Source organism: Leucoraja erinacea, chromosome 10 (genome assembly GCF_028641065.1).
Source record: "Leucoraja erinacea ecotype New England chromosome 10, Leri_hhj_1, whole genome shotgun sequence".
NCBI classification, from domain to species: domain Eukaryota; kingdom Metazoa; phylum Chordata; class Chondrichthyes; order Rajiformes; family Rajidae; genus Leucoraja; species Leucoraja erinaceus.
In genome coordinates, this window is record NC_073386.1 from 27151414 (window position 1) to 27168510 (window position 17097).

General features: G+C 43.0%; 1 protein-coding gene across 1 annotated transcript in view; it reads left to right on the forward strand.

Annotated features, from left to right (window-relative positions):
- agbl4 (AGBL carboxypeptidase 4) overlaps positions 1–17097 on the forward strand; it is a 440437-nt gene that overhangs the window by 159710 nt on the left and 263630 nt on the right. The window contains exon 6 of the mRNA XM_055642477.1: positions 5006–5045. Within this exon, the coding sequence (XP_055498452.1) occupies positions 5006–5045 (40 nt within the window). The remainder of the gene's footprint in view (positions 1–5005; positions 5046–17097) is intronic.

Genomic DNA, 17097 nt, shown 5'->3' on the forward strand with positions numbered 1-17097 from the left:
TTAGAAAAGATAAAAGCAGGCAAAAGCTGACAGGCATCCTTGACAATACTTCTAGCCTTTCTGATGGTACACGCTTTGAGGGTGGACTGGGTGGGAGGAAGTGATGAGCCTGTGATGATACATGATAACGAATAATAACAAAGCTACATGTGACAGATTGCTGAAAATATTTGTGGAAGTCTCCATATGGCAATTCATGCAATTTGTACAAATTCAGCCTTCATTGATGTAGTTCAACTTACTGTAGCAGCTGTACTGAATACGAAACTGACAAGCAAACTGAAGACAAGAAAACCCAAAACCATACTGCAGAAGAATCGATGGTGATGTAAGACTGGCTAAAGTATAGAGGCTATATATTTTTTTAATCAAAAATATTGATGATGGAAGAGAAACCAGAATCCTCTACTTCTTCAAAAAATTATTATCCCTCAATTCTATTTCAATCACTTAAGCAGAGTATTTCTTTCCAATAATAATTTGAAGCGTTATAAGTCTTGGCTCTGTGTAGATATATCCTGATATTAATACTGACTGGCTGAATAGATGTTATGGTAGTCTTATAGTAAATAAGTCCAGTCACATTGTATATTTCAAAAGATATTCTGATACATTTCTTATTTGATGGTCTTTAAACCTAATTTAATAACATTTTTTAACATAATTACAAAATTAATATTGAAGTGTACATCAGCTATTGCAAACAGAACTTTCTGAGGAATCAGTCCTATCAGAAAATGTTAACCCTAGCTCCTGTCCGTCATCCTTTGTGTTCACATATCTTATCTAATTTCATTTATGATATGATTGGCAACAGAATTAAGGTGAGATGAGAACTTTGAATGAGGAATTTTGGTCTTTGGCACTGCAAGCACTGTAAGGCAGCATCTCTACCACTGCGCCACTGCCCTTGATCTAGTTCCGTATTCTTGTGCAGGGCTATTGGGCATTGTGGAGGGAATCAATTGCCCTCATGCCTTGGGAAGCCTGTAATGTATCTGAACTGCTGTACGCATACTGCCATCTACCATCTAACTAGGTACTCCATACACAAGTGCAAACATAGTAAGGTGTTGCGAGGTGATCTGTTACGATCGTAACAACTTTTGAAAACAAATGGAAGGATTGGTGATGTTGACAGTTGGATCGAGTTCAATAGGGCAGAAAATAAGATGGACATGAATCTTCACAGTCATATTAATGTCATTATGTTTAGTTCAATACGGTTGCCATGTCCTGTATATACAGTAGTGCTCTGTCACATTTCTCCCTACTTGCCAAATTTACCTGGTTACTAGATACCAAGTTTAACTATATTGTGAGTTACACAATTAATGATATCACCATAAGAAAAGCTGGTACTTCTGACAGGATTACTGGTAATTTTCAGATTGAGTTCAATCATGAAAATTGATAAAACCATTGATATCATTGAACTAACAGAGAAGATGCCTGCTCATTGCCACACAAAAATTGGCCACATTTTATGTAAACAATTAACATGCAACCAAATAATAATGCAGCATTTGTGAGAGTGTTGATTTAAAACAAAACCTGCATACTCAAAGTGCAAATAAAAAAATAACATTTAAAACAACGAACAGCAGTTTTAGTTCCAATCCATAAATCCACAGGGAACGTTGCAGATCTCTTGATTTAGAAGTGCCCATTGTAGCAATCCCAGACATAAAATGTGGAAGTCGTCAAGAATGAATCATGATCGTGTTAGCTTTACACCTTTATAATAATGAAAAACAAAACTTGTGATGCAATGATTGACCTGAGGTGAATTTATTGCCTAACATAAGTACGGTTTACGATGCAATGTGTTTTTAGCAATTTGAACATAATTTCTGAATCTTGATTCCATAATATTAATTACACACAAATATGCAATTTGAATGACAGGGCAAGAACAAATTCACAGAAAGAGTAAATAATGAGGTAGGTGCATTTAAGCCTGTAAAAGCTTGTGCTGAGTTTCTACATCTGACAGATCTTCAATCAGCATCTATGATGTGCTTTCATTCTTTAATCCCATGACGTTTTTTAATTTTTTTCTTTCTAACTGGCCCCAAAAACGAATTGATTGGATGATCTCTTTAACTTCATGGCAAATGGTCTTGACCTAACAACAATATTCTCTTTGTCCCATTCATCCCTTTTCCTTCCCCAACTAACCCCCCCCCCCCCCATCACCATCTGCACAAATTAAAATGTTTTCCTCTCTTTCCCAGTGATGTTGAAGGGTCCTTGACCTGGTATTTCTTTCCTGAAGTGGTCCAATAACAATATTCGGTTGTCAGTGAAAAAGCCCAAAAAAAGGCAATTGATAGGTAGTTTGGATAGATAGGTTGGATGATCAAATAATAATAATAATAACTTTATTTATAAAGCGCTTTTAGACAACATCAGTTACCACAAAGTGCTGTACATGGGAAGTCAACAAAAAGTTATTACAAACTACTAAAACCATTAAGACGACAGGACTATAAAAACAGTAAAAATTAAAAGACATTAAAAGCACAAAAACAGGAACAATGTCTCAGCCAGTGTCGAAAGCCAGTGAATAAAAGTGAGTTTTTAGGGAGGATTTAAAGATGGACAGTGAAGGGGCCTGTCTGATCTGCAGCGGCAAGGTGTTCCAGAGTGCCGGGGCAGCAACAGAAAAGGCTCTATCCCCTCTGAGCTTCCGCTTAGACCTTGGTACCTCAAGGAGCAGCTGATCCGCTGACCTGAGGCACAGGGCGGGAGCATATAGGTGGAGCAGCTCAGATAGGTAAGGCGGGGCGAGGCCATTCAATGATTTAAAAACAAATAAAAGAATTTTAAAATGAACTCGAAAGTGCACTGGGATGATCTGCTTGCTAAATAATGAAAATGATGATCTGCTTGCTAAATAATGAAAAATATCCATCTTCAGAGACCATGTCACAATCTACTGGAATTAATGTGACTAAGTAATGTTTCTGACACTTGGCATTGTTGGGTAAACACCTGTAAGCAGTATGAGGACATGAATGCTGTTTAGTTTAAGCACCTATTGTTGAGCTTAGGTGAAGCAGCCAGAGTGATGCCCCTGAATCATAGTGATTCTGATAATATGAGGCTTGCATACACTTACAATGAACTCACTATAGAGTCCTGCAAATGTTTGCCAGTCCCATACATTTAAAATCATGAAGACACCAGGAACTGCAGATACTGGTTTACTTAAAGAAACCCACTACATGCTAGAGTGATTCAATGAGGCAGGCAGTGTCTCTGGAGAACATCGATAGGTGACATCTTAGGCAAGGACCCTTCTTCAGTCTTATTGTAGTATTGGTGAGAAAGATGAAAATGAGATGGGTGCAGGCAAAGCCTGGAAAATGATAGATGGATACAGGTGAGAGTGGGTGATTGGCAGATGGGTGGACAAAGACTAGAGATGAAAATGAGACAGAAGGGTCAGATATGGAGAGGGGAGGAATGAAATGTAAAGCTACAGGGAGACATATAAGAGGAAGGGGACAATGGGAAAGGGAGCGGGATAGTGGGTGAAATAGGTGCGCACCAGGGTGAGGTACAGGAAAGAAAGGGAAGAAAGGGGGAAAAGAGGTAGGGGGAATTCTTACCTAAAATGGGACTATTCAGTGTTCATACCATTGGGTTGTAAGTTACCCAAGTAGAATGCACGTGGCCTCACTCCAGCAATGGAGGTCCAGGTCAGTATAGGAAGGAGAGTTAAAATGGTTAGCAAACAGAAAATCTGGCTTAAGATTGTTACACTTGTATTACAAAAATATAGTCTGGTGGCATTAGAAAACATGCCATTAGTCACGATTGCACTCATTGGAATTGCAGGAGCATAGTCTCTGTTGTCACATATAACAAAAGTACTTTTAGAACGTTACTTTTTATGATGTACGCGATCCAGGATAATTAGAAGAGCGACGGTAGTTTATATTTATTTTTAACAATATTTTTACTAGGAACACAAATGATCTCTTTGAAGCACAGCCAACCAAGGTACTAACAATCTGTATATCAAAGTAGATAATAGTTATACTTCCTTTCAATATTTTCAATTCAACTATTTTCACGCATGACTGCAACAAGAAATTACATATCAGTCTGTAAAAGCTGTGCTATTAACATTTTTAACACAGTGCCTTGAAATCAAAATAAATGTTTTGTCGTCTGATTCAGGGACAGCAAGTTTTGTTTCATTAGGGTGAAATATCTTTGCAATATATTGTGCTTTGAAAATGGAACAGGTGTCATTTTAAATTCCAGTTATATGAACTGTGAGAAAGATTTTGAGCAGATGTTCAGAACTACTTTTGAGGTGAATGGCATTTTTCTCTGGTGGTTTGGCAATCAGTTATAGTCTATTAATGGCTGATGTCATTATTTTAATTAATTTAGAAGTTTTCATAACATTATACTTTACAACTAGATCCCTTTTTGCATTTTTATTGCTACCCATTTTAAATTAATAACAAAATGTTGAATTTAAATATGTGATTAAATCCATTTGCCCTTCATGTTAAGGTATTTATTTTGCTGCCACAATCTGATATAATTATCTGGAAGGTTAATATTGTAAATTAATCACATAAGTTAACTCCAAATTGTGTGAGCAAATGTGTCACTGTTAGCTCTCACTGTTAAAAAGGAGCCTAAATCGAGGCTGGCTATTGGGACAGGTATCAGACTTTCTTGACAATCATGCCATTTTCTTTTATAAATGAAACAGTAATACCATTTGTTAAATATCCATGTAGAAGAGAAATTGTCAGGATCCTTTTATATGAGAAATTACAAATAATGTGCTTTGTCGCTCACAGTTTTGTGACATCTTTTATTCCAAAACTGCATAGTGTTGTCACTGAGACTGATGTTTACTCTTTAAAATATTGTCAATATGTTAAGATAGGGACAATGCTTTTAAAGATTGGATTATGAGCAAAACCACTCTGCGTGGTAAATATATTCTAACAAAATCTTTGGGTTTTTTTAGCAACAACGGCGCCTTGACCTTCTGACCATAACAAACCCTGGTGAGTACAAATGCTGTTTAAAATTTTCCACATTATACAAAGCTGTCAAAGTTTGGAATTTTGTCTGACATTAAATGAAAGACATTACTGGCCTGTTAAGTTTTGCATATCATCAAGTGACAGTGAAATTGGAGATGGCTTAATGTTTTTATGGCTGCCTATCTAAACCTTCGGTTTCAGAATTGTTTGGTTGATTTTATTCTGCCCAAAGGTTTTGCCCTGGAGAAGAAGAGCTTTTGTTATAAAGACAGTTGTTTTTTAGATACTATTACTAATACGATATAAACCTACACCAATTAAGTCAATTTTGTTTGTTATATGTGTTGAAATTAAAAATTAGATACTAATTTGTCTATACACTCAGTATATTAATATATGTTTCGGCAAATTTATTTAGATTTAGGTTTATTGTTGTCATGTGTATCAAGGTACCCTGAACAGCTTTGTTTTGCGTGCTACTCTTAAAGATCAAATATACTTGTCACAAGTGCAATCAAGTGAACCCAAGTTCAATAGATACAGCAAAGGGGAATATAGTTCACAACATTGCAGCGACCTAGAAGTGGGCTTGGATCCCAGTTGGGTCGATGACCCTGGCCTGCTTGTGCTCAGGGGGAATGTGGTGGGTGGGGGGAAGATGAGGATCGGCGGAAGCAGTGGTACTGACCCATCGGTGGCCAGGGAGCAGGTACGCACCTGCAAAATCAGTGGCCCCAGCTTGGCAGTCTGTGAGGGTCGGCAGTGACATTTGTGTCAGTGGGCCTGGCCTGTGAGTGGCCGAGAATGCGGTAAAGAGTGGTCAGTGAGCATTGGTGCTGCATCTTCCAGCGGCAGTGGCGTTGATTGCCTTGGCCTCATGGGGGTTGGGCATGTGGCGCGATTCTGCGGTGGGGCTTCTGGTCTGAAGGCGGTTGGGAACATGGCTGCATCGCGGACAGTTGGTGGAGCCCAGTCTGGAGGCGGGAATATTGAATATTGACCTCTCTTTAAGTAGCACTTGCTTTCCCTCTCTCTCCATCTCCCATCCTAGTTCTCTAAATAGTTTGACTGTCCCCCTGATTACATTTTTACTTTGTATGCCTCGTTGTTAGCTTTCCCTAGCTAACTATGATCTATTCTACATTTTCCTTGACTTTGTCCCCTTTGCTCTCTCGTTTTCACACCTTACTCTTCCATAACTCTTGTTTCCCTCTCCCCTGACTCTCAGTCTGATGAACAGTTTCGACCTGAAACGTCACTCATTTCTTCTATCCAGAGATGCTGCCTGTCCCACTGACTTACTCCAGGTTTTTGTGTCTTTCTTCGGGGCATTGGTATGCCATTTTGGCTGTCACACCAATGTGGTTAGTCCATGACAGATTGTTAGTCATATTAATGCCAAAGAACTTGAAGCTCACAACCATTTTCACTTCGACAACCTTGACAATTATTTGATCATGTACTCCACCATGCTTTCTGAGTTTGATATCTAGCTCCTTCGTCTTGCTGACATTGAGGGAGAAGTTATTGTCCAGACACCATGTTACTAAACTCTCCATCTTTCCTTGAACTCCGTATCATCATTGCTCGTGTTCCGGCCCCCCACAGCGATGTCATCTGCAAACTTGTAGATTGAGTTAGAGCTGAATTTGGCTACACGGTCATCTGTGTAGAGGGAGTACACCAGGGCAGTGCTTTTTAAACTATTTCAGTGTCATTCACCTTTGAGTCTTTATCACAAATTTCATTCACCATTGACTAAATTTTCTTATGTTTTTTGGTAATTATATAATTACCAACTTATTATATAATTTGGTAATATTATTATATAATTTGGTCATCTTATTATATAACTATATATATAATTTATTTTGTCTCATGAGCAAAAAACATAAATCAACTAATTTCATGGGTGTTTAATTTATTCAACTTTTTGAATATTCTAAAAATATGTAAAAAAAAACTAGTACAGGTAGTGAAAAAAAAAGGTTTAATTACCGCTGGAGTTGGAAAATCATTCTATTAGAATGATAAAAAAAAACATTCCAACGTCTAAACACTGGGCTTCAGCCCCATCCTACCTTTTCGGGCTTTGTTTTCTGCAGTTTTTTTCTTTGAAAATACTTAATATATTATTATCCAACTAATGTAACTTTCTATAACACTTCCCGACGAAAGCTCACAATACCACCAAATATCAACTTTGGTAGCTAAAGTGCTTCACAAAGTAAAGTTACATTTCAACAATTTCTTACGGTGATCCTCTAGTGTTGCGATTTATAAATTTATGATCCCACTGCTCATCTGGTCTTCCCTAATAGGTTATATTACAGTAATTTGGGAAATATCCTGCTGCTTTGAAATTTGGAAAACCATAGGGAGAGAGAAAAAAACATATCAAATTTCCTGCTCCACTGCCATTAAAACCAATCAGAGCTTGGCAATGGTAATGGTAATTGTAGATGACATGTGCATGTACCTTTAATATAGTGACCTCACCACTACTAACCACTCCCCATATCAGAAGTATAATTGCAACCTCCCCACCCATTGATCTCCCTCTAGCTTCTATGACAGACCACGTACAGCTAGGGCAGCAACGGTTGTGTATTATCAATAAATAGTAGTAAAGACACAGTGTGTTCGAGACTCCTCTTTACATGGTGTCACAATCGTGCCTCTGCGCCTCCTGTTTGTCGGGTTTTATTTACTTTTAACCCAGTTCTCTATCCCTTGTTCTATCTCCCGTGCCATGGCTACCTCTTGCCGCAAGCCCAATGTGCTTGTCTTCGACTCGGACATTGCCCATCGATGGGGTGTCTTTAGACGCGATTTCCAGCACTACGTGACGATCGCCCATCCTGCTGCCACCGATGAAATGCGGGCTTCTCTGCTCCTCAACCTGGCTGGTCCCGATGCCCTGGAGCGATCTGAGTCGTTTGTATATGGTGTGGGTGAAGATGCTCGAGACCCAGTATGTCTTATGGCTAAGTTTACCGCGATGTGCGACATCCCCACTAACTGCATTTTAGAGCGTTTTAAAATGTTCAGCCGGCATCAGATCCCTGGAGAATCAATCAACAACTATATCGCCGCATTGCGACACATGGCCAGGCGTTGTCGCCTGGACGCTCTGACCCCCTATCAAGTGACCCGGGACATCCTAGTCCTTCTAGATGTATATGGCCTTCTAGATGTAAAGCTGAGGGCTGAACTTCTGCGGAAGCCAGACCTGTCTCTGGACGAGGCTCTGCACGCCTCCCGCATGGCTGAGGCTGTCGCCTCGGCGGTGTCGCCTGCTGATCATGACATTAACTTTGCCAGTGCTGCTGGCCGCCGGCGGAACGCTGGCCTGCCACGACAACAGGGTTCCCCTGCACCCGGGGGCGGCAGCACACGACGTGCCCCAACTGCAATTTTGCCTCCCATCAGTTTAATGTGTGCCCCGCCTTGGGCAAGACATGTAATTTTTGCAGGAAGTTAAACCATTTCTCTGCAGCTTGCCGCTCCCGTGGTAAACTGGTCCCCGCTCCACGGAGAATGTTAAACAACCTTGCTCAAGCTGATAGCGAGCTTGGTTCCCAGCACCAGCTTGACGAACTCCCATTGTCTGATACCAGTTCATCCCAGGGGGAGACCAGCATTTTTTCACTCGTGGATGCACATGCCTTGATAACGGACCCTTCGGTTCGGGTTACTGTCAATGGTTCGACCTTCTCCGCGAAACTCGACACGGGGGCAGTAACAAATGTAATGTCAACAAGCCTTTTCAAAAAGATAAGAGCTGATGAAATAGTGACTGTTGACAACTCCCGCCTGCATGCCTACGGGGGAGGCGTGCTCATTCCTGTGGGAAAGGCAACCCTGCACTGCAAGGTCCTGAAGGCCTCTCGGCCCCTCACTTTCTACTTGCTAGACTCTGACAACGTTATCTTGCTGGGTGCCCAGGCGTGCCAAGACCTCGGCTTGGTCTCCTTTCATCGCGATATCCACCAGGTGCGGACCCTGATAGACCCCTTGCATGAATACCCCGACCGTTTCGATGATAAGCTGGGCAAGCTGCCCAGCTGCTACAAGATTGCTGTCGACCCCAGCGTTGAACCTGTGATCCGCCCGCCGCACCGCGTCTCGTTCGCCATGAAGGACAAGGTGGAATCGACGCTGCTCAACATGGTCACCATGGGCATCCTGAAGAAGGAGGTGAGGTGGGTGTCCACCATGGTTGTTGCCGCGAAAAAGGACAAAAGTGAAATTCGCATTTGCATAAACCCCAAGGACCTGAACCTGGCCATCAAACGCCCGCACTACCCAATGCGAATGGTGGAGGACGTCGCTGCACAGGTTGGTCCGGCCACTGTCTTTTCGGTCCTAGATGCCAAGTTCTGGCAGATACCGCGAGCGATCCTCCTACCTGACTACCTTCAGCACGCCCTTCGGCAGGTTTCGATTCCTCCGCATGCCATTCGGGATCAACTCTGCCATCGAGGTCTTCCAGCGGACAATGGAGCAGCTGTTCGCCGGTCTGCCGTGTGCTATCATCGTTGACGACATTCTGGTCTACGGTAAGGACGTGGCTGAGCACGACCTCCACCTCCGTCAAGTCCTAGACCGGGCCCGTGAAATCAACCTCAAGCTCAACCCAAAGAAGTGCCGTTTCCGCGTCCCGGAGGTCACTTACGTGGGCCATGTTTTTACTGCCTCGGGGCTGAAGCCTGACCCGCAAAAAACGGCTGCGGTCTCCGGGATGTCCTCACCCACCGACGTGCCCAGTCTGCAGCGATTCCTGGGCATGGTCAATTACCTGGGGAAGTTCATCCCCGACCTCAGCGAGCTGAGTGCGCCCCTGAGGGAGCTAATCAAGAAGGACACTGCCTGGGCCTGGTTCCCGCATCACCAACAAGCTTTTGACGTCCTGAAGTCTAGACTAGTCAGTACCCCCACTCTCAAATTCTTTGATCTACAGTGTCCCATCGTTCTCACATGCGACGCTTCCAAATTCAGTCTTGGTGCCGCCTGCCTGCAGCTCCTGTTTCCTATGCGTCCCGCACCATGACCCCGGCCGAGCAACGCTACGCTCAGATTGAGAAGGAACTGCTTGCCGTGGTATTTGCTTGCTCCAAGTTCAAGGACTACATTCTGGACAACAACTTCACGATCAAGACCGACCACCTGCCATTGGTCACCATCCTAAACAAGCCAATCCACGTTGCCTCTTCCCGGCTTTTCAAATTGTGTATCGCAAGGGCAAGGACATGTTCGTGGCCGACACGCTGTCTCGCGCGCCACTATCGTCCACTGATCGCCACCCATACGAATCGTCTTACCTGATGGTGCTTAACGTTAACATTGTGCCTTCACAGCAGATGCAGTCCCTGGTCAAGCACACTGCCAAGGATCCTGCCCTGCAGCAGCTTGCCGACGTCATCCGGCAGGGCTGGCCAGACCGACGTTCATCCTTGCCGGCCGGTGCCGTGTCCTACTTCCTGGTCCGTGACGAGCTTGTCCTGCACGATGGCGTGGTGGTAAAAGGACTCAAGGTGGTTGTGCCCGCTGCGCTGTGGGACCACTAATTTCAATCCGTCCACCGCGGTCATCCTGGGGCCGAGGCCACTCTGTCTCACGCCCAGAGTCAGTTCTACTGGCCTGGCATGGCCCAAGACATCCGGGAAAGGGTCTCCGCCTGCACTACCTGCAACAGCCTCGCTCCCCATCAGCAACGCCAGCCGCTTCTGCAACAGTCTGCCCCTGAACTGCCCTGGATGGCTGTCGCCACTGTCATTTTCGAGTGGCGTGACAAGCACTTCCTGGTCCTCGTTGACTCTTATTCCAGCTGGTTCGAGGTCGACCAGCTGCACTCCCTCACCTCTTCGGCCGTCATCGGGAAGCTGCGCTGCCACTTCGCCACTTTCGGCTCCCCGGCGAGCCTCCAATCTGACAACGGCAGTCAGTTCACCAGTGCCGAATTTCGGGGTTTCGCTGCCAGCTGGAACTTCCGACACTACACCAGCAGTCCAGAGTACCCGCAGAGCAACGGCCTGGCGGAGCGTGCTGTCCGCAGTGCTAAGGACTTGCTGGAGCATTGCAGACTGTCCGAATCCGATTTTTACCTGGCCCTTCTCAATCTGCGAAACATCTCCCGCGACCCTGCCTTGGGCTCGCCAGCACAGCGGCTGATGGCTCGCACCACAAGACCTCCACTTCCTGTGACCCAGCAGTCCCTCGTGCCCTCCGTTCTCAAGCCTGCTGCTGTCCAGGAGCGCATTGCCCTCAAGCACGCAGTGCAAAAGCACTCCCACGACCAGTCCTGCCGTCCCCTGCCTCGTCTGTTCCCCGGCCAAGTCGTCCGGATGCAGTCCCCCTCCGGTCACTCCAAGCTTGCCACCGTCGTCGGTGATGCTGGTTCACCGCGGTCCTACCTGGTCGACCACGATGGTACCATCTACCGCCGCTCCCGCCAACATCTGCGGCTTGTCAAGAGCCCCCACCACCGCCTGCCGACCCTTTCTCCCCTCCGTTGTCCGACACTATGCCTGCCGCCCCACGCATACCTCGGTCCCTGCCATCTCAGCTCTTCCAGCCCCGCTCTCCGCCTAGCAGCCCTCGTTCCCCTGCCCGTCCACCGGCTGCTGCGCCTGCATCCCCTCCTCTGCCTCCGCCTACTCTTTCTCCTCCAGGTTCCCCGGTTCGGTCACCCGCTCCTGCTCCGGCCCCTGCTCTTCCTGCAGAGGGGGGAGATGGCGAGCTGCGTACCCGGTCCGTCCGGCTGGTTAAGCCGCCTGTCCGCTATGGTGAATTTGCTTAGCTGTTTGCTCATCTGTTTGTTCAACTGTTTGCTTACCTACTCGTAGCGCATGAGACGTGGTCGCCCTGTCACTACTGTATTGCTTTTGTTTCCAAGGGGAAGGATGTAGATGACATGTGCATGTACCTTTAATATAGTGACCTCACCACTACTAACCACTCCCCATATCAGAAGTATAATTGCAACCTCCCCACCCATTGATCTCCCTCTAGCTTCTGTGACAGACCACGTACAGCTGGGGCAGCAACGGTTGTGTATTATCAATAAATAGTAGTAAAGACACAGTGTGTTCGAGACTCCTCAGTAATGCCTTTTTTAAATGTAGAAACAAATATATAAATATCTGAATAAATTAAGTCATTCACCCTTTATTCACCCCTCTGGTTTCATTCACCCCAAAATAATTTCATTCGCCTTTGGGTGAACTATTCACCAGTTTAAGAAGCACTGTACTAGGGGACTGTAAATGCATCTTTGCGGGGCATTGGTGTTGATAATTATCGTGGAGGATGTGTGTTACCCATAGCTCACTGATTGTAGTTAGTGGATCAGAAAGTCGGGAATCCAGTGCAGAGGGTCGTGCTGACTTCAAGGTCCACGAAGTTGAAGATGAGTTTGGATGGCATTATAGTTTAGAAAGTGGAGCTAAAGTTGATAAATAGGAGACTGATGTAGGTGTTCTTGTTGCCTAGCCACTGAGACATCCTGGATACTGGCATCAGGGAGGCAACACATCCCTTTCCTGGTGCTTACCCATCTAATTAATGTCCTGCACCTGGAATGTGACCACCTCTTTACAACACCTATCAACAGAACCTTAAGTCTCCCGGACAATCTAGCTACAGCTATAATTCCCTCATGCAATCAGTCAGGAGTTGCAGCTGATGTACCTCCCACAGGTGTAGTCCTCCAGGTCACTGGGACTTTCCTGGACTTTCCCATCCTGCAGGAGGTATACCAGTGCCCTAACTGCCACCCCTACTGCACTAAGACCAAGGAAGAGTTATAAAAAAAAAACTTACATTATCTTGCCATCACCCTCTGGTCAGTTTCTTTGGCGAAGCCTCACAAGAAAAATGCCAGCATTTATTTTGCTACTTTCAGCAAAACATGCACTTATATTCCAACGTTTTACTGTTCAACAACATTCCCCAGGGCCCTGCCCCTTATATTTCAGTCATGACCCCACATGTTACGCAAATGAGTTTTGAGCAGGTAGTGCAGGCTTAGACTCTAAAATTGAGAAGATTCGGGCAAAATGCAATTCAGCTGGCATTGCATATCTCAAGGGTGGCACCAGGTAGGAAGAAGTACAACATAGTACTTGGGTGTCTTGCGCTAGTTTCTCTTTTTTCCCCTCTCATAAATAATTTTTCCATTGAATCATTTTTTGTTCTCTGGCAATCATGAATAGCAAGTTGTCTATGTGCATAATGTGAAGAACAAGAACTAAGTGTTAGAATTCAATAAACCATTTATAGATCACTGAAGAACTAACTGTCGATTGAAGGGCAAGGACAAGATATCAACTATTTCACCATACTTAAACATCACAGTGATGAATGCATCCAGCTAAGTATAGTTCACCTCCTTTTATAGCTGCATCCTCTACTGCTCCCCTTGCCTGCTCCTCATTTGCAACAATTTATTTGAACCTGCTTTCCATCTGTGTGTAATTTATCATCCACAGCACTTGAGCAAATCCAACCAAAGTATCCATCCATTCAATCTGAAGAGATTGGTTGGAAGCAAAAAATAGTGAAGTCTCATAATGACAATAGGGATCAGATGAGTGGAGGTACCTATCTAATTAAAAAAAAAGTGGATGAAATTAATATTGTGGTAGATAGAAGGGAGTGGAGGATTTAGAGTGGATGAAAATAGATGCTACTAAATGGGGTGACATCATAAAGTTGATGAAGGCAGCCCTGTTGTTGTTATTAATCAGACATTTGAAATGTGAAAAGCCATTTGGGGAAGGATGAATATAAAATAACCAAGGATAAAAAGATGGAGAGCAGTGGTGCATGAGTATTTTTCTGATTGAAGGGAAGTATGCAGAGGAACCTCAGAAGTTAGTATTGGGATTTTATTATATTAATGTTATGGAGTTTGTCAATATAATTGCCAAAAGAACCAGAAACTTAGGGGGGTAAAGGAGAATTTATTTGCACAGTTGGTTATTAATATTGTTGAAGAGTTTAGTGACATTGGATTCCATAGTAATTTTCATAAAGTGCTAGAATAACTCAGTGTGTCAGGCAACATCTTTGGAGAACATGGATAGGTGATGTTTTGGATCAGGACCCTTCTTTGGACTGATTATGGAGGGGAGGAGATAGTTGGGTGAGAGGTGGGGCATGTGTTATCTAGCAGCGTGTTATTAGACATTTTCATCAATACCAGTAAAGTGTGATTTTCCAGACAGTGGAACTGTGAGTGGCCAATACTTTTATTAAAATGGAAGAACAGAACCCATTTTAGACTAACAATATTTCATGTGAGCATCTGTGTAATAAATGACTTCACAGTGCACAGACAAAAAGTACCGTCACAAGATGTGCTACATACGTAGGGTTTCACAGGTGGTGGAAGCCTCACAGAATGAATGGGTTTTGTGATTTTTTTTTGTCATAAAATCATCGTGATGGTTCTCATAAAACAGCACTGTTAAATTCAATTTCTAGGGAATGTTCTTAATTTTGTTCCTCATTGATGTCTGCATCTGAGTGCTTTTAATTCCCAGGAAACTGATTGACGTCTATTAATTTGATGAATAAAATTCGCAGGATTTTAGTGTTGGTGGAACAGACAGTTACATATTTTTCATCCCAAATCAAATCTGAATGCAGGTTTATCACATGGAACAGGTTTTTAGGCATTTTTATTGACAACGCCTTTTTAGTTTCAGAATTCTTGAACCGTTCATATTTTCAAATCTGTTGCATGCTGGTCAGCAGAAAGACAATACAAGATTACAATCGAGCCATCCACAGTGTACGGATACATGATGAAGGGAATAACTTCAATAATGTTTAGTGCTAGATAAAGTCCAGTAAAGATAGTCCAAGAGTCTCCAATGAAGACATACTGTATGTGGGTGAAATGGATATAATAAAATAAACATTAATTGATCATTGACATACCTACATAGTATTATTTGTACATGAAAACTATATTTCACATATTATTGCGCATTTACAGAAAGATTTGTAATGATTGGGAAATTGACCACACGCTTCCAAGCATTTCATATTTTGGACCATCTGATATTTGCCTGGCATCAGCTATGCATTTAACGATGTTATCTAGTGTACAATGTAATTTCTACATTAATGAAGCGGCTGGTAAAATTACAAACTCACTTTCACACTCATAGTTAAGAAAGTAGCACCCTGTGGTTTGCTTCAGAGAGTTTTGGGAATTAATGGAGCTCCACTACAATGCTATTTTGCCCACAGCCTCTGCCAGATTCTTGTGAACACCAATTTCTAAATGTCAGCACATGGTTTGCTAAATTGAATATTTTTGTTCATTTCAGTACTGCTTATTGTGTAAAAACAGATTATGCAATACCAGAAACTTGATTTTGATTTGATACATTTGATTTGATACATTTGATTTGATACATTTGATTTTAAAACAGATTACTTTATTCATTGTATTATTGGTACGAAACATTAATAGAATATGTAGTTTGATAAGATGCTCAACAATCTTGATAAGATTTAGTATTATGATAGATAGTTTTTCCACTAAACTGAATGATACATTGCACATACTAATTTATTTCTTGTTAAATTATCTGTCAATATACTCTTTAGCTGACTGACTTCAGCTAGCTAACAACAGCACCTTTTTTATATTTTCCTTCCTATTGCTTATATTAATAATTGATTTATGGCTGAACTATAACTCTCTCAGCATGTAGGAGATGAACAAGCACAAGAACTCATAAAATAGCCTTAAGAGCATTGACAGTTTAATATTATATTTTTGTTTATCCTTATTAGTCAATTTAAGATTTACTGAGAATACTTGAAGGTTAAGAAAATATTGGTTGAAACATCCATCAGTCCTGTGATAGACCGGGCAGTGGCCGCCACTCTTTGTACTCTCCTGTAATCCTGGGCATTCAAATTGCTCGAACCAGGCCATAATGCAATCAGTCAATATGCTCTCTGCCATACACCTCTAGAAGTTCAAGCACCAAATTTCCACAATCTGCTAAGGAAATAGATGCTTTGATGAGCTTTCCTTATGATTGCATCAAGTGTTATGCCCAGGACAGATCTGCAGAGATATACATGAAAAGGAAATTGAAGTTGTTGACTCTCTTCGCCGCCAGTCCATTGATGAAGGTAGGTTTGTGGATCCTCAACTTTGCCTTCTCAAGTCAACAATCAGCTGCTTGGACTTACTGGCATCAAGAGCAAGATTGTTATTCTGGCACCATTCAATCAGATTTTCCCTCCAATACTCTGACTCATCTTTCCCATGAATCATCCAACAATCGTGGTATCAACAGTGAATTTACAGATGGCATTGGAACTGTGTCACAGTCATGGGTATAGAGTCTGAAGAGTGAGCGTATTCTTATTGTCCAGGTGGTGCAGTACGTAATGGAGAGCCAGCAAGATCCCATTCCCCGTTGATCTATTGTGGCAGTAGTCAAACTGCAACCTATATATTAAAGCAATCACCAAGTTAACTTGAATCCCCAAAGGGCTGGTTGCTGATTTGGAGGTGGATACTTAAGCATGGAAAGCGCGCATGCTTAACCTGCAACAGAATCTGAAAGAAGTATATCTAGCTGCACTGTGGAATTTGCAGCAGGATCTACACGTTATTTCAGATGGATTTGATGACAAAGCCTTGATTGTCTGCCAGAAAAAATATCTTCCGATCTTCAGCTGTTTTCCAATTGGAATTGCCTGAGGTTGGCAAGTGTGAATGGGTACTGATGATAATCACAGAGGCAGAAATAAAATGGTCTGGAGACTTAACTGTGCCAATTGAACCCAAGGATTTTCTTGGTTTCCAACTGTAACTTTAGTTGCCAGGAGCCAAACAACCAAACATGCTCCAATGATGAAACATAGCTGTCAGTGCTACAGTTTTGGTTCATGTACTTGCTGCATGACTCTTTGCCACACTCACTTCAAATTGAGAGTATATAGGGAACTGATAGAAACATAGAAAATAGGTGCAGGTTGAGGCCACTCGGCCCTTCGAGCCAGCACCGCCATTCGTTGTGATCATGGCTGATCG